The 26,710-nt window shown below is 40.1% G+C and overlaps 2 protein-coding genes across 40 annotated transcripts in view; both read left to right on the forward strand.

Moving 5' to 3' along the window:
* The window catches only part of clasp2 (cytoplasmic linker associated protein 2), a 62,969-nt gene extending 59,227 nt beyond the window's left edge, over positions 1 to 3,742 (forward strand). For all 37 annotated transcript variants that reach the window (XM_061742537.1, XM_061742538.1, XM_061742540.1 and 34 more), the window contains 4 exons: positions 14 to 142; positions 264 to 470; positions 717 to 833; positions 1,838 to 3,742. In XM_061742537.1, coding sequence (XP_061598521.1) covers positions 14 to 142; positions 264 to 470; positions 717 to 833; positions 1,838 to 1,912 — 528 coding nt within the window. In that variant the 3' untranslated portion in view covers positions 1,913 to 3,742. The remainder of the gene's footprint in view (positions 1 to 13; positions 143 to 263; positions 471 to 716; positions 834 to 1,837) is intronic.
* Positions 3,743 to 4,416: 674 nt separating this feature from the next.
* Positions 4,417 to 25,832, forward strand: ubp1 (upstream binding protein 1). Of its 3 annotated transcripts, none has more exons than XM_061742579.1 (16): positions 4,417 to 4,789; positions 13,298 to 13,449; positions 16,443 to 16,519; positions 16,616 to 16,721; positions 16,805 to 16,911; positions 17,050 to 17,202; positions 17,331 to 17,441; positions 20,252 to 20,359; positions 20,634 to 20,743; positions 20,826 to 20,880; positions 20,959 to 21,052; positions 22,377 to 22,467; positions 22,590 to 22,708; positions 22,785 to 22,927; positions 23,505 to 23,556; positions 23,678 to 25,832. In XM_061742579.1, exons 1-16 carry the CDS (start codon positions 4,728 to 4,730, stop codon positions 23,713 to 23,715), a joined length of 1,578 nt encoding a protein of 525 aa, XP_061598563.1. In that variant the 5' UTR covers positions 4,417 to 4,727; the 3' UTR covers positions 23,716 to 25,832. The 3 variants fall into 3 exon arrangements, with proteins under 3 accessions (XP_061598563.1, XP_061598564.1, XP_061598562.1); XM_061742578.1 differs by lacking the exon at positions 4,417 to 4,789 and adding an exon at positions 8,126 to 8,924; XM_061742580.1 differs by lacking the exons at positions 4,417 to 4,789; positions 20,252 to 20,359 and adding an exon at positions 8,123 to 8,924.
* The last annotated feature ends 878 nt before the right edge of the window (positions 25,833 to 26,710 follow it).

The raw sequence follows: 26,710 nt of genomic DNA on the forward strand, positions 1-26,710 counted from the left end.
TCCACTCTGCTAGCATGTGATCCGGACATTAGCTCTGCGGGTGCTGAGGGAGATTCTCAATAAGCAGCCTTTTCGGTTCAAGAATTATGCAGAGCTCACCATCATGAAGGCCTTGGAGTCTCACAAAGACCCTCACAAAGAGGTACCTTCATTCAAACACAAGGATGTTTTTTTTTGTAATATTTCTATCATTATTACTATTATTATGAAACAATTTTTATCGAAATTATTGTTAATCCTGGAATATTTGTGTTTTTCTGAAGGTGGTACGAGCAGCAGAGGAGACAGCAGCCATGCTGGCGTTGTCCATCAGTCCAGACCAGTGTATCAAAGTGTTGTGTCCCATTATCCAGTCGGCTGATTACCCCATCAACCTGGCTGCTATTAAGATGCAGACGAAGGTGGTGGAGAGGATTCCTCGTGAAGGCCTGATGAGCCTGCTACCTGAGATAGTGCCAGGACTCATACAGGTAATGCACAGGTCACATCTGTGAAATAGCTCTTGATTTAGACACGGAAATTACTTACGATTAGCGTTGTTATAGTAAAATAGAGACTAATTGTTCTTTTCAGTCTATCTCACTTACTGTTAAATACTTTTTTACTAAAAGGTTCATCTGCAAAATGTATTTATTTCAGGAACATAGATGGATTTTGTGGGTGGGACTTTGGACAAAGAACTGCAGAGATCTCATTTATTTTTGGGGGTTCAACAGGGCTACGATAACTCTGAGAGCAGCGTGAGGAAAGCCTGTGTGTTTTGCCTGGTGGCCATCTATGCGATAATAGGAGAGGACCTCAAACCGTACCTCAGCCAACTTTCCAGCAGCAAGGTGAGCTGATCTCAGAACTTTGTATTTACTATGTGTTTACCCTCTGTCGAGGTACAAAGTTACCATTGATTTAAAGACTTTATTTAATTAATTTGGTTTAATGAGTCAGGTTCTTAACTGGATTTCATCATAATTAAGCAGCAGATTTAATGTTTGCATTGATGGTTTTAAATAATCAAAAGAATTCTCTCTGAGGTTCCACAAGGCTCATTTGTTGGTCCACTGTTCTTCAATCTTTATTTGCTTCTGCTTGATACTTTTCTGAAAACATTATTTCACATCACCCACATTACATTGATACGTAATTAAACTTTCCTTTGATCTGTTTTCTGATGACAAACTGGTAGACTTTTATTGCCTATGTTAACTACTTGATGTCTAGAAACTTTTAAGAGCCGGGCCAAGACTGGAATGCTTATTGTTGAGACACAAAACATGTTTTTACTTGTCAGAAACCTTCTATTTATTCTGGACACAAACATCAGCCTTGGTAACCACATAACTAAGAACTCTAGGAAGGCTCTCTGACACTTAAAGAATATATCCAAAAACAAGTAAATTTGTACATATTACTCCAATACTCAAATCACTCCACAGGCTCCCAGATCAATAATGTAGCCACTATTGTACAAAGCGCCTACGGGTGTCCCCCACCCACCCAAATACTTACTAACTTGCTCACTGCTCAACTTGACCAGGTCTCTGGGGTCAGCAGGTGCAAGACTCTTAGCTGTTCCCAGAATTAGGTCCACGTCAGCTGGGGGAGCATTCAGCTACTGCCATCCTGCTCTCTGGAACAAACTACCTGCTGGCCTGAGACCCTTTAAAACCCTGGCCACTTTTACAACCAAGCTTTCTTGATTCTTGATACCATACATGGTTTTACCTGTATGGTATCATTAAAACTTTTTTTTATCAACTTTGTCAAGCACTTTGAATTTGCCGTATTTGTAAAAATATGCTGTATAAATAAACTTGTCTTTTGCTTTTTTTTCTGTTTGTAGCTGAAGCTGTTGAATCTATACATCAAGCGAGCCCAGTCTGGCTCCAGCGCCAGTGAACTCTCTGAAGGCCTATAGGAGACACACGTTCATCTAGCAGGGCGACCACAGAACTGCAAACAGTCCCCACCAAACATACGGCATCTGCTCATGAGATCACATCCACACAAGAAGGAGAAGAAAAAAAAAATCACAAATCCAAACTTAACAGTGCTTACATCCAAAACAGACACATCACCACTCTGTATACCGGTACACAAATATACAGTACATAGGCTAACGGAGTCTTCATGTTTCCTGCCTCACTACAAGATTGGAGTTCTGGTGCCGAGGAGAGGAACGTTGTAGTTCTCCTCACCCTTACTGAGCATCCACCCTGATCTCAGAGTGAACTGAACCCTTAATTATGGATTAAATGAACAGCTGCAGGCTTGCATTCTCATACTCCACCTGTTTGTCACTAATCACTCGAGGATGATGATGTGAAACGTCCGTCCTGTCCGATTTGAACAATATCTCATATCAGTAGGAAGTGGTGCATCTGCATGGCTCTCATCTTTCTGGGAATTAATATTCATCAAACACTACGATGAACAAACTGTGCCGTGTATTTTTTTTATTTTATCTTTTTTTTTTTGTTTTTTTTTTTTGTTTTTCTTCTTTTAACAGCTTCTCCTTGAACCGTGACAAACTGGGGCCAGGAGGACTGGAATGTAATTTTATTTTTATTTTTTTCATCATCCACACATTGAGACACACACACACACTGTTTCAGAAAGGTGCTGATGAGTCTAAACAACCAGTCAATTCCTGCACAGCACTAACGCCAGTCACGGCAGGTCCTACCTGCTCATAGTAAACACAAAGCAGACAAAATCCAAAGTATAAAAAGCGTTATGTGCTTGGCTATGCATGAGGCTGAATTTAAAATGAAAATAACATTTTTACCGGGGTCCTGTTGACAGTTTATAGTGCTGTGACTGGAGTTTTAAAGTAATTTAAATGATGTCCACCCCTTTCAGATAAATCCATTTCTCCCTGCTCATCTTGGATCAACCCTCTCTGGACAGCATGGGAAGAGGGCAGGTGTGTGATGCTTTACTACATGACGTATAACAGGAAATGGCTTTTATCACATAGTGGATATGTGTCTAAAATATGATATTAAAATTGAATATCCCATAACGTTGAAAGTGTCACTTAGGAGAGGTCCCTAGGAGGGTGCTGGCCCGCACCTTCACCCATCCTTGTTTTTATTTTTCTCTCTGTTGCGCGTGCCGTAGTCTCTCTCTCTCTTCCTCCCTCACTTTATTTTTTTCTCTACTGAGAAATGTGTAGAAATGTATTATTTACAGCTCTGAAAAGTCTTGTCTTCACTTTTTCTTCATCTGTTCATTGTGACTTTGTTTCCTTTCTCTCCTTGTAACATTCTAGTTTTTTTTCTTCTGTTTTTTCCCCTCTATGCATTTACAAAGCTGTGCTTAAAATTAAATAAAGAACTTGTACAGATCATAACAAGCCACGTCTGTTGACTTTTGTAGCACACAAGTCCCAGGGTGATGTAGTTGTTAAAAAAATGTAATAGAGTTAGAATTAAACTCTTAAGTCTAAATTATTTCTGTAACTGATCCTGGACAGTGGTATATGATCTGTATTGCATATTTCTAGATTTTTTTTGTTTTGGTTTTGTTTTTTTTGCAGCTGTGGGCCTGGGTCTACATATAAGATTTACAAGACTTTGGGACAATACTCTCTTCACTGAATTAACTCCAATCTTGTTGTACAGCTGTACTTATGAACGTTTTACAGTTTTATTTTGGCTGCTGACATTTGTGATGTAGATGATCTCCATATAATTATGGGTCATCAGAAGATAGAAATAAAACTGGAACCAGTATGTATTTATAATCTGGGATTCATTTATTTTCTAGTACTGCCTTTGCACAACCACATTTTCTCCACAAGAAAACAGAACTGCATCATCATGCACACTCTAATTTCCTTTTTTACACGAGAGGAGGTATCGCCAGTAAATGTATCAAGATGCGCTTGCTGTAAAGTGGACTAGTTCATACAATGTTTAAAAAAAAAAAAAAAAAAAGCCATTTAAGCCTTATGTAATGTAGGCATTTGAGGGAGGGGTGCTGAATTGCATTCATGCATCTGCTCTCTTGGCTGTATATTTAGGGAACAGCTGAAGAGGGCACCAGATAAAGCATCTGCCTGACCTGTAAACCTTCCTGCCTTGTTGGCCAAGTCGGTTAATAATGTCCTCACTATTACCTAGTTAGGAAAACGTGCCTCATCAGAGGAATGTTACTCTTGGTGTTGGTATTTTGATAGTTTTTTTAATTATTATTATTCATTTACATTCTAAACCTGACCAGTTTTAAATATTTGATACACTTTGAACGAATAGATCACAAAAATGTAGGCATAGAACTTTAAAGTTGACCAAAAAAAGTTACATAAGTATCAGTGTAATCCAGTGTTTCACTGTAAAGAGCCAGTTGAGTATCATAGTTTAAAGTCTATTTTTTGATTAAGAAAATAATACTTGTATGCAAAATTAAGTCACAGGCTCTATGGGTTTGGTGTTTTGCAATGAAGTCTGGTTGTTGTGTGTAGAAGAGTCCGACAGGAGGCTGTAAATTAAGTCCTATGGTGGGGCTCCACTTCTGGCCAAAATAGCACACTGTTTGCACACTTGACTGCATGCCGCATCCAAGGTCTGATCATTATTGACCAGGCACTGCAGAGAAGAGAGGAGGTAAACATTTGGACTCCGATAAGGACTCCCGAGCTGTTCAATAATGATATGAATGAAAAGGTCCGGGTCTGGTTTGGTGTCGGTGTCCCCCTGCAGCAGGAGTGAGGCGCATCTGGGAGGACAATGTTGTTCTGGCAATCCTACACCGAAAACTTCCGACACGGAGGCAGCGACAGCTTCACACGGTAAAACATTTGAAAAAAACCTAATTAGTTCATGGACTCGTGTGTGAATGTGAAGTTTTACCACATGGGATTTTCACATATCCAGTTGTTTCGCGTTGACCTCTACCAACATTAAATGCATGTTTATGTAGATTGGGATTTTTTATTATCAGCGAGGTGTTTCTATACTTTTCTTTCGAGGTTTGTTGACAATAGTTACATGCCTGTCAAGTCTCCCGTTTTGGCCGGGAAACTACGGCATTTACCCCTTTCCCGCCGTCATCCCGTATTAGTATTTTCCCGTAAAATTCCCGTTTTATAATATAATCATTTTTAAACAGCAAACTGAATTGTCACTAATCTCGCGATAACTGTAGCGCTTGCTGTAGCCTGGGTGGCAGTTCTCGCGAGGTTAGTAGCGACAACGGGAACAAACTCGGAACAACAAATCAGACATGGATGGATGTAACGAGAGTGAAGGCATTTCTGGCCCCAAAAAAGTAAAGACTTCGTGTAAATATCTCTAAAAATGGGATAGAACATTTACTTTTCTAAAGAGGAGCAGGACGGGGCTCAGTGACCCATTCTGAAAGGTGTGACCGATGCCCGTCAGTGAATACCAGAGAGCCACATGAGTGGAAATAACAAATTAAAAGAAAATGTAAATGTTTCACTTGAAGACAAACAATGTGTAAATAAACTGAAAATATTTAAAATAAATAAATGTGCTTTATTTCACTTTTTGTGTTTTTATTTAGTCTCTATTATAGGCAGTACTCGAGTTGTAAAAAAAAAAAAAAATCAGGGGGGGGGATTTTATTATATGGGGACAGATAATTTGTGCTGATTACAAATCATATAATATATTACAAATAATAGCACTGACCAAAACACCTGCAGAAATACTGCAGGAATGACATAGCAGCAGTTAAATGCAGCCTTCTGTAAGCTTTAAATATCCACTGGGCTTACATCAAATACATCAAAACACAACAATAAAAAACAGTTTTCTGAACTTATCAACATGACTCTGTCCTTCACAGGATAAGTGAAATGGATCACTGCAAAAACTCAAAATCTTAACAAGAATATCTGTCTTATTTCTAGTTAAAATGTCTCGTTTTAGAAAAAAATCTCATTACACTTAAAACAAGACTCATCACTGCAAAAAACAACAATTTTCACCTGTTTCAAGTAGATTTTCACTTAAAATAAGTACAAAAATCTGCCAGTGGAACAAGATTTTTTTGCTTGTAATGAGAAGATAAATCTTTTCCCACTGGCAGATTTTCCTACTTATTTCAAGTGGAAATTTACTTGAAACAGGTGAAAATTGTCAAATAAGTTATTTTTCTGGTGTTATTTTTCTGGTGATGACTCTAAATGTTGAAATAGCTGTAAAACCACATTCATTGATGAAATGACATAAGGGATGGAAAGGGGGGATGGCAGTTTTACAGGGGGGATGATTTTGACTGTTTTTATTTCAGGGGGATGCCATCCCCCCTCATCCCCCCTCAACTCCAGTACTGATTATAGGAATTACAGACGTCAACAAATCAGATTTATCAGCTTCTGAGCACATAATTGTAGTCTGTAAGTGGTTGACAGGTAGTCATTTCACTTTTCTCGTAAACCTGTCTTACAATGTAAGACACTGGACCTCGGTTTGGCGGAAAAAATTCCTGTATCTTTAAACCCCAAAAACTTGACAGGTATGAATTGTAATGTATCCTAGTTTGTTTTTTTTTCTTAAACTTTATTTAAAAGAATTATCACAGAATTATACATAGATTATACATATTACACAAGTCTACGGTTTTAAAAGCCTTTTCATTTGTTGATTTAGTGATTAGTTTTAAGTAAAGTTCCATTTCTTTCTGGAAAACATAAAAGCAAGGGATTTTCTTTGAAAATGTACTCTTATGGATATGAAATTTGGCAAGAAATAAAAACAGATTTATCAAAAAGTAACATTTTCCTTCTTTCTTAGGGAAACAATGGAAACCAAAAACAACATTTTCCCAATGTAAATTAAAATCTATAGTGAAAGTCAATAATAAATTTGCTAATATCTGCCCATAGTTTTTTAGTTTTTTTTTCTGTTTCTGGATGTAAATTACAGAAGGAACAATTCGTATTAATGTCCTTTTTAAATTTCTGCTTGTAATGGCTAGCAGGATAATATTTATGTATGATTTTGTAAGAGACCACCTTAACCTTATTGGTGATTAAAAACTTGTTTTGAAAAAAACTGATCTGTGAAACGATTCCAATAAACGGTAATATTAGGGGTAGCAACAATATCTTTTTGAAATAAGGCACGTACCCTTTTATTATTATTCTTTTGGGTCAGTGAAAATACGGAAGAGTATTAGGGCCAGGCAGGAGAAAAATAAAAATAATATTTTAGAGGAGGAAGGTTTTTTTTTCATTATGCACTTCGAGAAAAAAGTCGAAATGTCGAGAGAAAAGTCGAGATTAATGTTGAAGTAGAATTTCGAGGAAAAAAGTCGAAATGTCGAGAAAAAAGTCAAAATGTTGAGAAAAAAGTCAAAATTTCGTGAATAAAGTCGAAATGTCGAGAAAAAAGTCGAAATGTTGAGAAAAAAGTCGAAATGTTGAGAGAAAAGTTGAAATGTTGAGAAAAAAGTTGAAATGTCGAGAATAAAGCCGAAATGTTGAGAAAAAAGTCGAAATGTCCAAAAGAAAGTCGAAATGTTGAGAATTATGTCGAAATGTTGAGAGAAAAGTCGAAATGTTGAAAGAAAAGTCGAAATGTCGAGAGAAAAGCCGAAATGTTGAGAAAAAAGTCAAAATTTTGTGAATAAAGTCGAAATGTTGAGAAAAAAGGTCGAAATGTTGAGAGAAAAGTCGAAATGTCGAAAAAAAGTCGAAATTTTGAGAAAAAGTAGAAATGTCGAGAAAAAAGCCGAAATGTTGAGAAAAAAGTCGAAATGTCAAAAAAAAAAGTCGAAATGTTGAGAAAAAAGTCGAAATTTTGAGGAAAAAAGTCGAAATGTTGAGAAAAAAGTCAGAATTTCGTGAATAAAGTTGAAATGTTGAGAAAAAAGGCGAGTTTTCGACTTTATTCACGAAATTTCCACTTTTTTCTCGAAGTGCACAGTAAAAAAAATCTTCCACTCAATTTTTTTTTTCTCTTGCCTGGCCCTAATACTCTTCCGTAGTGAAAAACATATTTTACCTACTGGAGAGTTAAATGTATCCTAGTTCCTGGGAGGCAGAGCGTAACAGTTGGGACACAATGACGGCAGCTCGGCCGCCTCCCATTGGCTGAGCGCTCAGCGCTGGGCGCGGGAGGCGGGCTGTGATTGGCTGAGAGGGCGCGGTGGCCCCGCCCCCCTGCAGGCTGCACGGAGCGACGGTTCGAGTCCAGGAGCCATGTTGATGCCTGGCTCGGGGTCGGAAGCTGCGCTGTGGACGGTCGGAGCCGGACTGCGTCTGAAGGACGAGGATTCCTCCGCGGGGATGCTGGCCCCGCGATGAGCGGACCCGAGCACTCTGGGACGGTTTCCGCTCGAGCAGGTCGACGTCACTTAGCTCGGCTAAAGGCTAAAGTAGCAACAGCTGTTCGGCTGCAGCTCCTGGACTAAAACAAAATATAGCTGTTTATTTCACCCTGCGGCGTTTTATTGAGCAGAGTTCTGCATTAACATAAGAACTGGGCTGCTGAGGTCGCGCTAAAGTTAGGTTTGTAGCGGCAGCTCCCGGCTAACACTAGCATGCTAACAGCCAGCCCGCAGCTCCTGTCACGACTAACTCGCCTCGCTGGGTTGAAATACTGTTAATAAAGTGTTGCAAAAGCCGGGTAAAGATATGGCTGTAGAGTCGGTTTCCAGGGAAAGCTACCAGGGTTCGTGCCCAGCCTGCCCGGCCGCGGGTACCGGGGTGGCAGCGTAACTGTCCTCCTGCTCCGGGTGATCCGCAGCTGCAGAGCCGCCTCTCCTCCCAGCCCGACCCGCTCCAGAGACACGCTGGCGGCCCTGGGGGTGGAAGCCGAGGACAAGGAGCTGGGGCCCATGGCCTGGGTGCTGAAGATGGACGACGCCGCCATCGAGTCGGGGCTGGTGCACGACTTCGATGCGAGTCTGTCCGGCATCGGGCAGGAGCTGGGGGCTGGAGCCTACAGCATGAGGTCAGACATGGAGCCTCGCTGGGGAGGACGGTTTATGGTTCCAAGTTAAAGCGACGCACGTAGCCTACGCCGTACGGTGCGCGTCGCCGCGTACCCTACGGCGTAGGCTACGCGTTGGTGTGACGCGGAACCATAAACCAGCCTTGACTGGCTGAACGGGGTGGGGGTCCTTCCTGATTGTTTTGGTGTTTATAGTGGGACCATCACTGCAGGGGGGGCATGATGAGGAGCAAAGATTAATTTCCAAATCCACACTAATGTAAAGGAAGGGTCTTTTTTTTTTTTATAGCATCATGGACAATAACATATTAATCCCCCTTTTCTCATATTTGTTTATTTGATAAGGATCCCCATTAGCTGAAGCCAAAACAACAGCTAGTCTTCCTGGGGTCCAAACATACAAACTCAAACATTACAAAGTCAATTCATAGAAATACAATTCTAAATAGAATCACAAATGACAAATCACAAATAAAAACAAGAAACCACATCATACATATCATGTAAACTTACAGTGATGTCAACAAATACATTCTTAGTTTCTGTTTAAAACTAACCTTTCTTTTAATGTCACGGATTTCACCTGGAAGACTGTTCCAATGTGTAACTGATCTGTAAAACACTGTCCTCATAGATTCAGACCTAGGTAAGGGTAATGTTATCTGACCACTATTTGCCCTCCAAGTGTTGTATGAATGAGTGTCTGAACAGTAAGTTATTTTATTATAGAGAAATGTAGAAATTTGAGTGTTAATGATGCTATGGAAATATGTAGGCACATTTGCAGTCAGCCTATCCACAACCCTCAGCCAGGAGAGACGTTCATGCATTTCTACAACACTTGTTCTTGATGAACAACCCAGAACCAGCCTTGTTTTGTGCCGTTTGTAGTTTCTTTAGAAGACTGCTCGATGCAGCAGACCAAACAACTGAACAGTAATCCAAATGACACAAAACCAATGAACAAACAACTTTGCAAAACAACTGTCTTTAGAAACGGTGCACATTTGCGTGTTACGGCAACAGCTCTGCCCATTTTAGCAACAACTTTATTGATGTGATCAGACCAAGACCATGTGAAGACTATTCTTCCTGGCGTCCACACAAAGACATACAAAAGATTACAATAATCACAAATCAAAAAGGGTGAAAACATTCACCATAATTCCTAAAATAATAAGTTAAAACAAAAACAAAAGAAAAGATTATATAACCAACCAAAAACATCAACATCTTAAGTAACAATATTTGCTACTATCACCAGATCTGTATCCACTTATGAACAAAAATAGTTGCAACAACAAAACCACAAGGTTTTACATAGGAACCATCCCAACATCCATTCAGCTGCAGCTTTTCAGCAATAGCTAATAGTTGCAGCTCTTTCAAATCAGCAGTTGCACTCCATATTACTATTCAATTTATAATATACTTACAATTTGCAACACAATATATACTACTAGGACCGATCATAACTTCCTTCTGAACCACAGCCTGCTTCAGTCTCCTTTTAAAATTTGACGCCTTGATTATTGCAACGAGACATGGGGGAGATGGTTCCAGTGTGCGACTGCTCTATACATTACTGTTTTTTTCAATGGGCATAGGCAGAGAAAAGTGATTACCTTTCTTGAATATGTGATGTGTTGTCAAAAGATAGATGCACATTGTTTTCAAGGAAAGCTCCAATGCTTTATTTTTGAACACCAGAGGATTGTGATAACAAAGGGATGGACGTTGAGTCAGATTACTGTTTGTTTAGCCTGTTTTTGATCGGAAATGTGATTGTTGATTGGAGGTATTCATACTGAAATCTTCAGCTTTCATCTGCTTTAACCCCTGGTTCCTTTCAGCTTTCTAAATTAACTCAGAATCATAAGTCGTCATTTTTCTCACACGTGAAGAATCAAGCTGAATCCGTACCCCATCCGAAGCGAACTAGCAGAGATGGTTTCGGTTCGCTTTCAATCGTCGCAGGGATTCGCTTAACTTGACCATTGTGAATGTAAAGCACTCCAGGTTCACTTTATCTTTTGTCAATTGTGTTCTGGTCCTTAGATGTCTCATCCAAAGGAGTAATGTGAACAAAAAAAAAGACCTTATCACATCTGAAGGACTGGGTCCTATTTCAAATGAACGTGTAATGTGAAAGCACATAGAACTGAGAACCTTTTTGACTGGTTCACTTTATGACCCACTTTAGAAAGACGTAGTTCAATAAGTTAGAAATTACCATTTGACAAAATTCCCACTTTTGGTATAGGACCCACTGCACACTGTTTTGAAATGAAGACAGTTCTAACATCTTCCTTCTTCTGAGATCAACAAATGGTGATCTGTGTTGACAAGTATGAACCTAAATTGTTCGATCACTGTGGCTTTGAGTTTATATCATTCTACACTAACACCTTTTACTTAGAGGACATTTCCTTTTTCAATGGTCTATTTGATTAAGATGGTAAAGTATCAAAGGGTACAATACTAAGACTTTTTTCCCCATCCCCTGATTTATATGAAAAAATACACTTTGCATTATAGTACTAAAAACTCACATTTCCTTATTTTAAATACAGGGTTTCTGCGGGGTTTTAAAAAGTATTAAAAAGTGATAAATTAAAATTGCCAAATTTGAGGCTATTAAAAGTGTTAAATTCACTGTCAGAGGTATTATTTTTTTTAAATTGGTATTATTTTTTACCTTTTACATTTGAATCAGTCTATTTTATTGTCATTCACAAAGTGAAATAAATGTGAAACATCTGGTCAACATCAATGAGTCTATAAATCTGTTCTGTATAGTGTTCTATAGTTCAAAATCTGTATTAATGTTAAAAGGTCCGTGATTAACACTTAATGTTGTGACAGTTTTTTTTTTAAATCTGAAGGTAGTGAAAAAGGTATTTAATTGGTATTAAATTTAACATAAGGATTGCTGTATAAACCCTGAAATAACACTTCCACTATCATATTTATTAATCTCCATTGTGCCACCCTTAAGAGAATGACACGTGGGTACTGTAGCACTTCTTGGTCATTCAGGTGATGTCCCTATTAGAAACGTAACGTCTCTTAGGTTAAACTACTTGTTGATAGTCTGTCTTTGGAGGAAACAGTCCTGTCTTATATCTTTTTTAAACGATTGGTACATGTTATGGACACTCGGCACATGGGAGTGTTGGCCACCTGTTCAGTTGGTGGTTTGGGAATGTGCGAACGATGTTATGTAACGGGTCATTGGGAGGTCATGATATTTCTTTTTGGGGGTGGAGGGAGACCTCCGAGAATATGTGCGTCTCTTATCAGCAGCACCTTCGCCCATCTGCTTTGACCGTGCGCGTTATCTGAGTGTGACACAAACATGTGCCAGTCTTATGAGTTCAAGTAAGTTCACGAGTACAGTATTCATGGTATGCATGTATGTGAATTGATGAAAATGTGACGTCTATGATGCTGAAGGGGGTGTCTGAAATCAGCAGCTGATGAGAACAGAATGTCTTAGGGCATTTTGCTGAGGCACACTTCTCAGGTTCTAGGAATCAGACACACGTTGAAGGCGAGGTTAACATGGCCCGTTCAGACTAATGTACACAGGTTGTAGTTGGCATCGACTCTGCAAAGAAAACACACCAGCAAGAGATTAGATAAATGAAATCTTTGGAGGTCACAGCTGCAGAAATATTTTGAGAGTAATGCGATTAGACTCACAACTTGCCTGAAGTTTGTCATATGAGATGTTTTTTATTTTGTTTTGTTGTCTCTTTCCCAAATGCACAGAGAGCCCCACACACACACACAAACCCCATCCTGTACTCTTTGCACCCTTTGACACCTCTGCAGCATTCGCAGGGTGGGTCGAGGGCTGGTTGCTTGTGTGGAGTGGCTGCCAAGTGTGAGAGAATTTATGTCGGCAGCTCAGGCCGTCTGGATGTTTCTGTTCATTTATCCTGCTGCTGCAGCTTCATACATGCATAATAATAGTGCATTTGATCAATGGGGCGTCACTATATAGTCTAAAATGAGCTGATCTAATTAATAACTCCAGATTGTAACAGGGTAAGTTATTGTCCTCCCAAAAGTGGGATCCATAATGTGAACATCTTATTTTTACATTAGAGCTGAGAAGGCTTCAACAATGTTTGTCTACTTGAGGAACTTCATGAATCCAACATGCATAAGATTAAATAAAAGAAAAACACACCTCCTATAAATAAAGACAAGTGAAAAGACCAGCAGCAAAAATTATACTTAATTTAGGCTCTTTTTTGGAAAGTTCTTCAACTGTTACAACTTATTAATTTAAGAGTTTTGTTGTCCATCTCATCTGCCTTGTCATTTGCTTACTGCAGCATGTCTCTTCTTTTTCCGTCTCTCAGTGACGTGCTAGCCCTGCCCATCTTTAAACAGGAGGACTCCAGTCTTCCCCCTGAAACTGAGACCAAAAACCCCCCATTCCAGTATGTGCTGTGCGCTGCCACCTCGCCTGCTGTCAAGCTGCATGAGGAGACACTCACATACCTAAACCAAGGTGATGTATCACAGCTTTTGGTGATCTTAAGGGATCCTAAGTGCTTAAACAGTAGGCAAATTAACTTCTTGAAGCTGCATCTTTAACTCCAGTTTAAAGGCTTTAAGACTTGTCTTCATCCTGCTCCTTTTCGGTCATGGGTCTGTAGATTGAAGTGTACAAATGTACTACTGTAATATTGTCAAACTATGCACCACCATGCACGAAATAAATAAATATATAAAAAGGCGTTTTTAGATGGGATTCCGCTATTATATCACACGTGTGTCGTGCGTTGGGTAATATAAACAAGGCGTGGTGTTTGCCCCCCCGAGGGGACGAAAGGCGAGCCAGGACGCGTGATCCACATAACATAACGTAATGTGTGGGCGTGTAGAATGTCATATTATCCCCACATCAGCAAGATTTATATGCGTCGGACAGGTGTAGTTTTCAAAACCAGGATGGATGAACATCGGGATGAGCTTCTTTTTTTTTGTTTGGGCTTCTTGCAAACCCCCAGTTTGTCATCTTTGTTCCAACAATGGTCTGTCCTTTACGGCTCTGGACATACGCCGGTTTATGGTGTCTTGAGTCTCAGCAGCAGCGGATCTCCTCGTCTCCCCAGTTACTCATCTTGCAAATATAGATCCTACCTGTGACGTCCTGCTGCTGCTGTTACTCTCATCACCTGTTTCCCTATTTTATTTTTAATTAATAATAAATTCATTAGGGGAAAAAAAGGAAACCCCCCCGGTGGGCTGTACTCAACCAATCCCTCCCATGACCCGCCACCCGCGCCTGTTCTGTTTACATTAGACCTGACCGCAGTTAAGACTACCCTCGGAGGAGAGTTATTCGCGGGGAAGCCCGACACCCCACGTTGGTCAATGTAAGAAGGACAGGCGACACCCTAGATCCGCACGTATAAAAGGGGCTTAAGATTAATAACGTGTTGGGACATCATATTTGTTGCTAATCCTCCAGCTGGCGAGTGGTTTGGGTCACCAAGGTTTTTGTTATTTTATTCAAAGTGAAAATTATTATAAAGTTGCCTGAAAAGTAGAGTCAAGACTGCTTTCTTATGTCGAGTCATTTTTAGGCATGAGATGAGAACCTTTTTAGTGACTTCATCAATCTGTTTGAGTTCTGGCATTGAGTCATTTAAGCCCATCGCTAATGTGTTAAGTGCTGTGTTATTGAACTCTAAAAATTATGGTATTTCTATAGAGAACCTAAATTGGAAACCATTGCACAATTCTGCTGCTAAGGCCTCCTTTTCCAGAAGCATGCAGCACACGGTAAAATTAACCAGGCTAGTTTATTAACAAAACTCTTATCAGATATGGGGAACATGCACTGGATCTCTGGGAGCATCTCTGGTTGCTACAGAGAGATGGTTATGATCAGAGCAGCTCCAGATGGTCCAGTCTCTGCTGCCTCAACCGTTTGAACTGCTGTTCCACAGCTCCCCCTACAGCTGAGCTGGAACCACACACCACCGCCACTAAAATGAAATAAAATTTCAGGCTATGTGTAAATGATTCAGACCAACAGAACAAATGCTGATGGAGCAAAATCTTTTGAACGGAATAAATGGAAAAAATATATATTTTTCTCAATTACATCATTTTTGTTGACGTGAAATCGTAATTAACTGGGGGACGCTGATTTAGCGTATCATCAAGTTGAGCGCGGTCAAAGTTTATGCAAATGAGTGCCTACAATGCAAGACCATTAAATTAAGTTTTTAAAATCTAAATAAGATTAAGTGTCCAGCAGTTAAGTGATGCTTTTAACTTCTGGACACTTGTCTTTGAGTGCACAGAAAGTTTGAAAATCTATCAGATGAAAAATGACATGTTGTTAGTGAACTATCACCGTGCCTCCCTGATCAGCTGTTCGTTCAGTCTTTGGCTCTTGGGAATATTGATGAATGTTCTGTCATTTTGCCAAGATTTTGTAACTCAACCCTCCAGCCCAAATCCAGAGGGTGTGTTCTCCCAAAAACAATGACATTAACAATGATGATCTAATTCTCTGGAGTAAAATAAGTGTAGCTGCATTTTGCCAGCACTTATATGTTGTATATTAATATGATATTACATGTAGTGGTGTTCATCTGTTTGTATTCTTTTTTTTATATTGAAATCATCTTTGGGCCAGATGTTTTATATCCTGAACACAGATTTATGAATTTAAAAACTTCCATTAGTTTGATTGTTTAGCTATATTTCATAGATTTTTCTTTAACATTCAACCCAAATTAATCTGATATTCAAGTGAAGGATTTTGGCTATTATGTAGTACAGCTGATGTTTCACAAGGATACCCCTACCTACTTGTTAATTTTCATAATTGATATATAGGAAAACTTTGTCATCAGTTTGCTTTTCTTTCTTAAAATAGTTGAAACATCTAATGATTGCGGTGCTAAATCAAAGCTGTCATGAGCAGCATGTGTAGGAGTTCTAGGACTTCTTTAAACGCGTTTCCTACTGGCACTTGTATATTTTACTATTTAATCAAAATCCAATTAGGCAGTTTGGAATTGTCTCTGTAAGATTGAGAGAGGATTAAAATGTTGTATTAATCAAATCTTTATATAAAATAATAAAACTAATGGAGGGGAAAAAATAAAAATGATGGATGTCAGAGGGAGCTAAGTATTCCCCGCTCGTTTTAATTTCTCGGTGGCTACATCGGTTTATTAGTGTTTTTGTTTTGTGTTTGTAAGAAATTTAATGGGTAAAAATAAAACTAAACCCCCATGCTGGGATGTAAACGACTGAAAAATAGTGGGATTTATTATTTTAATGTTGGACCTTCTTTATAGCTGAAAATATATTACAAAAGGATCACATACAGTCTATAAATTACATTTATGTATAACAATTGTATATAAATGCAATAATATAATGTATAAAGTGTATAAGGAATATTCATTAGGTGCTATTATGAGTTGTTTTTTTTTTTTTTTTTTTCATTTATCTTTATTTCTTATTTTCACTCAGGCCAGTCTTATGAGGTTCGTATGTTGGACAGCAGGAAGTCAGGAGAGCTACCTGAGCTCAATAACAATATGGTGAAGGTGAGAGAGCCGTGGCAACTAGACGATCACCTGCTGCTTTTCAAATCAAGTGCACTATATATCTTGTTGTGTGTGTGTGTGTGTGTGTGTCTGTAGAGCATAATACGAGTAGTGTTTCATGACCGCCGACTGCAGTACACGGAGCACCAGCAGCTGGAGGGCTGGAGGTGGAATCGTCCTGGTGACCGTCTCCTTGACATCGGTAAAGATAACTGGAAAGAAAATGTCAACTCAAACTGTCCCGCATGTTTGATTTTCCACTCAGATATCTCTGTTGTGAAACAGATATCCCCATGTCAGTGGGCATCGTAGAGCCGAAGACTCACCCCTCTCAGCTTAACGCGGCAGAGTTTCTGTGGGATTTAAACAAAAGAGCTTCTGTTTTTGTGCAGGTAAGAAAAAAATATCTCTGCTTTCAGGCACCACACAGGCACATCTCTTTGTGTCTTTTGCTCAGGAATGCCAGAGAATTGTCTCTTAAAAACGCACATTTTGGTTGCATGGCGTTCTTGTTTCCCTCATGTCTGCAGGTGCACTGCATCAGCACAGAGTTCACTCCCAGGAAGCATGGTGGGGAAAAGGGCGTCCCCTTTAGGATCCAGATTGACACATTCACCCAAGGAGACGGTGCAGAGTACACGGAGCACATCCACTCTGCCTCCTGCCAAATCAAAGTCTTCAAGGTGCAAATTCAGGCTTTGAAAGGGAAAAATTATTGAAATGTTTTCTACTTCTTGTGTGTTTACTCAGCGGTTGCATGCATGCATACATCTTTTTTTCATCATCTCCCTCTGTTTTGCTTTCTGTTTAGCCAAAGGGGGCGGATCGTAAACAAAAGACTGACAGAGAGAAAATGGAGAAACGTACACCTCAAGAGAAGGAAAAGTACCAGCCTTCTTATGATACCACTGTCCTATCAGAGGTCAGTCTGCTGCTGCTCTGAACTATAAGGCTTCATGTAGCTTAGTGCTTCCTGGGCTGTAGTACTTCTATGTTGCGTATTATATTGCACAGAAGTTGACAGGCCATACTTGTTTACTTGATGAACAATGAAATTTCAAGAGATTGCTAACCATTTTCTCAAGTATAATTCAAATTAGAATAAACATCAGTTGTTCCTATGTTTTTGTCTATTGGAACAACCACTTCATTTGAAGATTCTTTAAATTCAGTCTCTAGTCTCTTCACATCAACACTTGTCTGTTCATTCCTTATTCGACATCCAGACTGCTCACGAAGCTGCTGAACTGTGAGCAGTCTGGATTAAGAGGTGCCAGCAAGTCCTGACTGATGTGTAACTGCACATGTTAGAATATGTCCAGCTCTCTCGCCCACTGCCCTGTTTCAGGAGAGGCTGACGCTGAAACTTTTTCCTCCAATGATAACCAGTGGAACCGTCTGTAAGCGGACTTGCTGACCCGCTCCTATGGTTGAGGTCCTCTCAGGTCGACGGCTCTTCCTGCAGCATCTATGGAGCTTCCCAATGGCCATTGATCCATATGAAACTGGAATAGAAACTCTTTTTGCAAATGTCCATGTCTCTGGATGTGACGTAGCCCGTCAATCTAAAGTCATCAAAAGTCTCAACGGGATGAGATGCAGAGTGATGAGAATTGCGCTTTTTCGGAAAAAAGCGATGTAATGGAAACGCCGACCCCCTGCAGCGCTACGTTTATCGAGCTTTCAGAGATTTGATTTCTTCCTGGTGGTTCTCATGCGAAGCAAACGCAGTGCTGGTTTAATCTGGCTTCAGCAGCAGGCTCCCCCACGCTTGACAGTAGGGGTCGCTGAGTATCTTATGACCAAATTGGTAATACAGATGATCTGTGCATCTCTGTTGTTGAAAACCGGGTGTTATGATTAATTTATTTAAAATAGTTTCTTACTTGTTGATGGAGGTATGGACTTTTTTCAACATGAAATTAAGGGTTGCTTCAGGTACAGTTGTGTGAAAACTTCCTGATTTCTTTTTTTTTTTTTTTTTTACATGTTTGTCGCACTTAAATGTTTCAGATCATCAAACAAATTTAAATATTAGATAAAGATAACAAGTAAACACAAAATGCAGTTTTTAAACGAAGGTTTTTATTATTAAGGGGAAAGAAAAGTGATTGCCCCCTAAACCTAATAAACAGTTGGGCCCTTAGCAGCAACAACTGCAATCAAGTGTTTGTGATAACTGGCAATGAGTCTTTTACAGCTGTGGAGGAATTTTGGCCCACTCATCTCTGCAGAATTGTTGTAATTCAGCCACATTGGAGGGTTTTTGAGCAGGAACCGCCTTTTTAAGGTCATGCCACAGCATCTCAGTCGGATTCAGGTCGGGACTTTGACTAGGCCACTCCAAAGTCTTCATCTTGTTTTTCTGAAGACATTCAGAGGTGGATTGCTGGTGTTTTGGATCATTGTCCTGCTGCAGAACCCAAGTGGCTTCAGCTTGAGGTCACGAACAGTTGGCCGGACATTCTCCTTCAGGATGTTTTGGTAGACAGCAGAATTCCTGGTTCATTTACCACAGCAAGTCTTCAAGGTCCTGAAGCAGCAGAACAGCCCCAGACCATCACACTACCACCACCATGTTTTACTGTTGCTAGGATGTTCTTTTTCTGAAATGCCGTGTTACTTTTACACCAGATGTAATGGGACATACACCTTCCAAAAAGTTCAACTTCTGTCTTATCAGTCCACAAAGTATTTCCCCAAAAGTCTTGGGAATCATCAAGATGTTTTCTGGCAAAACTGAGACGAGCCTTGATGTTCTTTTTGCTCAGCAGTGGTTTTGGTCTTGGAACTCTGCCATTCAGCCATTTTTGCCCCGTCTCTTTCTTCTGGTGGAGTCATGAACACTGACCTTAATTGAGGCAAGTGAGACCTGCAGTTCTTTGGATGTTGTTCTGGGGTCTTTTGTGACTCTTGGGTGAGTCGTCACTGCTCTTGGGGTCATTTTGGTCGTCCGGCCTCCTGGGAAGGTTCATCACTCTTCCATGTTTTGGCCAATTGTGGATAATGGCTCTCACTGTGGTTCGCTGGAGTCCCAAAGCTTTAAAAAATGGCTTTGTAACCTTTTCCAGACTGATAGATCTTAATTATGTTGTTTCTCATTTGTTCCTGAATGTCTTTGGATTGCAGCATGACGTCTAGCTTTTGAGGATCTTTTGGTCTACTTCCATTTGTCAGACAGGTCCTATTTAAGTGATTTCTTGTGAAACATTTAAGTGTGACAAATGCCAAAAAAATAAGAAATCAGGAAGGGGGCAAAAGCTTTTTCATACACCTGTATATGGTGATGCTGCGGTGCATAACTGAAACCACTTCCTGATACAAACGCACGCCATGTTCCTCATATGCTTCAGAAAGTGGTTTTGCAATAATATCGAAACCTAAATAAAGGAGTTTTTGAATTAAAGTTGTTGCGGCACCTTGAGCTATATTATGATCAGTACGAATGTAATATACAAAATGCCACCTCTCCTACCAATGTTTTATTTCAGAGCTGAATGAATCCCCCCCGCCCACTTCCTGTTCAAGTTTTCAACATGTATTGTAGGAAACGCATAGAAAACCCTGCACATTAACACGTTTAAGTCATTTGACGTTGAGTTTGGGCCAGGACGTTTTCCACCTCAAGGTTTAAGCTAGTTGCAGCTGAAAAAGTACACACATTGATGTGTTCCCAGATTTACCGGTTGTTTGTGTGTTGGTCACTAACCTCTGCTGTGTGTCTGTGCGTAGACGAGACTTGAGCCCATCATAGAGGATGTGGGCGACCATGAGCTGAAGAAGTCCAGCAAGCGGACACTTCCCGCTGACTGTGGCGACTCTTTGGCCAAGAGAGGCAGTGTAAGCAACCTGCTGTCCTCCATTCATCTTCCTTATCCCACCATCCAACCCGCCCTCTTTTGAAGACGCTCAGACCCTCAGTTGTTGTGGCGTGGATGGTATAATCCATGTACTTCTCATTTAGATGTGGTTAAGACAATATAACGCTAAATTCCTGCCCCATATTGATTTTTCCATAAGCTTTAAACTGTTGATTGCAGGTAATTGGCCATATGTGTCATATTTGACAGGCTGTTATTACTGAGCATTTAGATTTATTTGTGCGTCTTTACAGTGCTCCCCTTGGCCAGAAACCGCCTTTGCCAGCACCACCAACCAGGCAGCTTCCCCCTCCTTCACTTCCACCCCTTTGTCAACCTATACAGCCTCTTCAGTACTAGACAGGTATTTCATTGTTAAGATCAGGCTTTAAATAGTGATTATGTCACAATTATCTTCATTCTTATCTTTCTTTTGTTGTTCCTAGTGACTCATCCTCTCCCAATCACCAGGCAGATCCTGGCAGCCTTGGTAACTCAGAGGTACGTGTTTAGTTTCCGCGTTCACCTGTTGTAACTGTGGCACCCTGATGTCCCTCTGGTCCTTTTTCGTCTCTACAGCAGTTGAGCCCCACTGCCTCCATACAGGACACGCAGAAGTGGCTGGTGAAAAATCGCTTCAGCTCCTACGCCCGACTCTTTACTCACTTCTCAGGTACGTCTGGGCATGTTTACACACACACACACACACACACACACACACACACACACACACACACACACACACACAGGCGCGCTGTGAAGCCCAAGTGTTATTGGTGACGGGATGGTTGAATGACATTTTTAAAGGGGACCTATTATGGCATCTAATACCTATTTTAAACAGGCCTTGAATGTCTCAAAAACAAGCTTTTGATTGTTTTTGCTAAATAAAGTAGAAATTCAGCCTCTGAGCCATGTCTTTATCTTCCCATCCTCTTACCTAATTATCTATGCAGGATTCTGAGTGGGTGGGGCTATGATAATGAGGCTCTGTGCTGATTGGCTGCCTTAATGACGCAATACACCGCTATGAAAAAATGGCGGAAGCTCCGGCCAGCGGATTTGTTGTTGTTGTTCCGGCCAGAGTTAGTTGTGGGCGTTTTTCACGCATCGGACGCCAACCGATGCAAATTGCATTTTGATTACGTGACGACGGGAGCAGAATCTGAATGGCTCGTAGATCCACATCACACTGGATGGCTCATCCCGGCGGCTGTACAGACACTGCAGAATTTGTTTGCTTTGCTCCTTCTCTGAGTTGGCAGGCTGAGGGGAGACCACTTTATATATGTTAAAGCAAGAGAAAATGTGTTTTTCATAATAGGTCCCCTTTAAGATGTTTTCAAGAAGGCAATAAAGCAGCACCTGGATGCAGAAGAAGCTTAGCTAGATGATGAAGTCCCGAGCTGCAGCAAATGTCAGATGAGCCCTTTTCCTAACTGCATTGCATATTAAGTCTCAAAAATGAGTGAATTAGGGGGAAAAAATAATAGCAACCTGCTTTTTAGAAGAGCAAGAGGGGTAAAAGGAGCTGTACGAGCACAACCCACTTAGATGGTCCATTTGAAACAAATTTCTTATTTATAAAACCTTTGCTCTGCCTTTTGGGATTTGACAACGTGAAAATTAAACTGTGAGGTTAAACTTCCTGCTTTTACTGTAAATGATTGACTTTGGTCTCATCTTTTTCTTTTTTGTAATTACAATTATTTTGAAAGCGTTGATGCGGCATGCAGGGCTCTCCAGGATTGAATAATTAAGCGTATCAGTGGTGTCGAGTCATAATGTTGTAAGTAGGTTTAAATACGGCAAAGTTGTTTTGTTTTATCAGAAAATAAGATTCTTAAAAACAGCCATCAGCCGCCTTGCTTTGTAAATAATGCATATCAGCCACTGAAAAAGTCATATTTACCACTAGGTTTGATGCTGCAACACCTGGGTTTCAAGGGACTGGATCTTTTTTTTCTTTTCTTTTTTTTTTTCTTTTGTCTTCAAAGGTTCTGATTTGTTGAAGCTTACCCGGGACGACCTGGTCCAGATTTGTGGACCAGCAGATGGGATCAGACTCTTCAATGCACTAAAATCCAGGTGTGCATTTCTTCATCTTTTATGGTTCTGATATTCCTCGGTCATAACAGATACTAAATTTTGTCGAATAATGTATGTAGTCCTCTGCTATGTGTTTTTAACTGTGCAAGCTCTCCGTGCAGGTCTGTGCGTCCCAGGTTGACGGTGTACGTCTGTCAGGAGTCCTCTCCAGAGAGCCCCCTGTTGGAGAGACACTGCACCAGTGAAAATGGAGAAAACAGCATCTCCCCAAGTTTACATGGTAATTAACGTTTTCATTGATATTGGTTGAATGCTGAGTGAGTGTGTGAATAAAAACATGATTTGTTGGTTCACAGTGTACCACGCGCTCTACTTGGAGGAGCTCACAGCTGCAGAACTCATCCGCAAGATGGCGTGTGTTTGTGGCATTCCACTGGGACAGGTCAACCAAGTGTACAAACAGGGTCCTACAGGCATACTTATCATGCTAAGTGACCAGGTAGTATCAATGTGCATACACAAACTCCTATTCTTTGAAGTAATTTGTCATTGCTAAAGAAGTTGTAGGTGAAAGTTGTTCTTAATAACTTGTAATTCAGAATAGGTTTAGCATATACGGGGTGTCAACCTTTGTGAGGGTGAAAATCTGTTATCCTAAAGATACCTAAGAAATCTCATGTTCTTGTTAACTGTAATCAGGGTTCTGGCATTTAGGATAACAAGCAATGAAGTGTTCCTATTATTATTTTGTCCCGACAACTAGAAATGCATCTTTAAGGGATGCCTCAGTGGAAATGGAATAAAACCTGGAGAAGATGGGTGTCAGTCAGTTGTAGTTGTTGGACGAAGTAGAAAACGGGGGTAGGAAGGGGGAAAGTTAATAATTTTTGCCTTTGGTCCCGAGCACAAGACACCAATTTTTGGCAAAAAAAATATCTGAATTATTGAATTATGTATATAACTCCCTGATTCCACAGTCACCTTTATGGCTTCTGCGACAAACATTTTCTGACTTTGCCATTGGTGTCACCATTCAATAAAATACCAAAGATTCTTATGACTTTTTTTCCCTCCAGATGGTCTCCAACTTGACTGACGAGAGCTGTTTTTTGATCAGCACTGTTAAAGGTCAGCTCATGATGCCAATACTAGGAACTTCAGATCTCTCTCAAACAGCCTGTTTTTGTTAAACGAGGAATTGATGTCCTTTTTTTCTCTCTCTCTCTCTCTCTCTCGTGTTCTCTTCCAGATGAGTTGGGCGAAGGACTTCATCTAATCCTAAAGTAGTGAGGACAGATGGCATCACTAATACTCCACCCTCTGTTTTGGAGCATAAGCATCTCTGTCCCTCTCTGCCTTTACTCTTTCCCTCTACATCCTTCCCGTCTCTTAACGATCGCTCGATGGAAAGCACAGAGACTGCGCTAAAGCCATGTAAATGTTAGAATCTGACATGGGTGTGTCCACTGTTTCATATTGAAAACATTATTAACGAAGGTGATTGGATAAAAGAAGTGAGATCGGGGAGGATATGAGATTAGGGCAAAGTTGACATTCTTATATGTATTTTATTTTTTGTCTTTTTTATATTGATTCTGTGTGGAGAAAGGAGGTTATAGGCTCCAATAGAGAGGGGTGTGTGGTGCTCTGGCCTGTAAGAGATGGAAGGAAGACAGTTTCCTTATTGCTTGTTGCCCTTCCTACACAACATGCACAATTAACACTTGGCCAGTATTTGATTAACCTGTACTGCTGAACAACATGCGGTCTCAAGTTGAATAAAGAAAAATCCCACTTTATTCTAAGTACATAACATTTTGATGGGATTATCTTAATACACCATTATCCATCAACTCAGACTGCTAACTGTGGACAAATCCACTGAAGTGAGTGGACGTGCCCTCGTTTGTGAATTTTGATGCCCCCCCTTTTATTCTTTTTTCCATTTAATTGACTTCATAGACCTCTGTTACAGTCATCATGTGTCTTACAGCCATATCTCTGTGTTGACATGATGTCACACTCAGCTCTCCTAACATACGTCCTGTTTGACCCGCTCCTTTCCTTCTGTTATTTTGGGGTGTGTTTTTAAGTTCGCATTTTATTTATGGATCAGCTGTTTTTGTCTCTTTCAGTGACTCTACTTGTGTCCGGTGCCATAAATGGCTTTTTATCTCAGTCTTTTACTGACATGTGCACACAGAGCCCATAATACGTCATCTTGAAGTCCTCTGAATTTTGCAACGACTTTGAAACACTGGTTTGGAGAACTGTGGTTCTGTAATTGTGGCCATAGATGTACATAAAAAAATAAAAAAGACATAACTTCTTAAGAATACTGTTTGTTTTAGCCATAATGCCTATCCAAAAACCTACAACCAAGTGGACCAAACGGGTTAAAGAATGATAGGCACTTTGTCAGATGAGATAAACCTTAGGGGATTTTAGTAATTTGATCATAAGAGGCACTCAATGAACTAGTTTAGAGTTGGACAACTTCCGATGGAGTTTTTTTTTCACCATAAAAACTCCATTCCAGGACCTGCTTTGCAATAAACAACTCATCAGGAACAGGACTTGACAGAAATACATAAAAGTAATCTACAAAGATCATAACACCGCCACATCCAGCTACAGAATCGTATAAGTACTGATCATGTGTTTTGAGTGCCCACGCCTCTGAAAAGTGATGGGGAATCACACCTGCGAGTCTGCATTGGTTTAGTTGACGTGTTCTGGCATTTTTGAGGTGCTTGCACTTCAGGGTGTCGTGTGTGCATGTGTATCATTTGTGTGTTCTTTGCAAAGAAGATTTCATTGTCTTTTTTTCTTTTCTCTCTCCCCGTTGCGATGAAAAATTGTTTTGCTTGATACTTAGCAAAGAGCATGTGGAAAATGGGGAAAGGTGGGACAGATAAATGTCACTAAGTGTATCCCCTTCTTTTCCCCTCGCTTCCTCCCCCCCATACAATAGAGACCAAGCCTGCACTCTAGTACTGTGTAGTCAGTAGTCCTAAAGTGACACTCTTTTTCTACCTGCCTAATCAGAAGGAGAACAAAACAAAACTTAAAATAAAGAATGTCAAGATTAAAAGGGGAACTGTTCCTGTCTCATCACACACCAGAGCCAGGACTGTAGCTCTTGTGGTGTTTACATGGACATGAGTACCACAGAAAAGCAAACTGTTCATCAACTCAAAGTTAAAGACAGTAAAAATGGATGCGATAAAGAGGAAGGCGATCTCTCATAAGCAGCTTTAGTCCACTGAAGTCCTGATTGACTACTTGTCTGTCTGAGCTTAAGCTGGAGAGGTGACCACTGAAAATGCTTCTCTCGTGCACAGTATCATATGCTGGAGATGTACACAACCACATGTGCTGGGAATAAATGATTTCATAACTTTTCCTGCTTTGACGCTCCATGATTACTTAAAAGAAAATGTGTATTTTGCACAAAACAAATGCCAGACATCTGGATAACATGTTATGTTGAAAGATCTGTATCACATTTGTGGTCCACCTCAGCAACTGAAATAAACACAATTTTAATGGGTAAAACAGGAATAAGTGGGATTATAAATCAGTCAAAAAGAAAGCTATACCCGTGCAGTACTTATCATTTACACCTCAGCAAGTTTGAGTTTTTTTATTTTGTTAGATAAACATATAGGCTGAGTAGTGCTCTTGTCCTAAAATACTGATTGGCAGAGTACACTTTAAATGATCCTTTTAGCATAAAACCTAAGTGATCTTTTATCATTAACATGACAAAAGCCTTTTTTGATTCAAGAACCAGGTTTTGTCTAGTGTGAACAGAAAGAAAGGGTTGTATGAATGGTACTTTGTGATATCAAAGGCAGTAGAAAGACTACAGAAGAATAGCCTTTTATTATCCGACAGACGTCACTGGTTTGATTCAGCTTATTGAACAGCTCAAAAACACAACACCTGATTTAGGTCCTCCAAAGAGACCACACTCATACACTTTCTCACAGGCTGACACCTGATGTGAAGAGTGACCATAGACCTTACCCAAAAATCTGCTGATTGGCATCACAGAGAATAGAAAATGTTTGGTAGTTTATACTCAACTCAGTATTTTTTTTTACGTTCAGCATTCATGAAATACATTTACAGTTTCTGGATAAAGGTGTGCTGAATTTGTAAATGTGTATCACTTCATTAAACATGCAAAAGAAGACAGCCACAACAAATTATTTTCTGTAGGTATTTAAATGTACGGTAGTTGAGCTACATGTCAATACCTAATAATAAAGAGCCT

Source organism: Cololabis saira, chromosome 15 (assembly GCF_033807715.1).
Source record: "Cololabis saira isolate AMF1-May2022 chromosome 15, fColSai1.1, whole genome shotgun sequence".
NCBI classification, from domain to species: domain Eukaryota; kingdom Metazoa; phylum Chordata; class Actinopteri; order Beloniformes; family Belonidae; genus Cololabis; species Cololabis saira.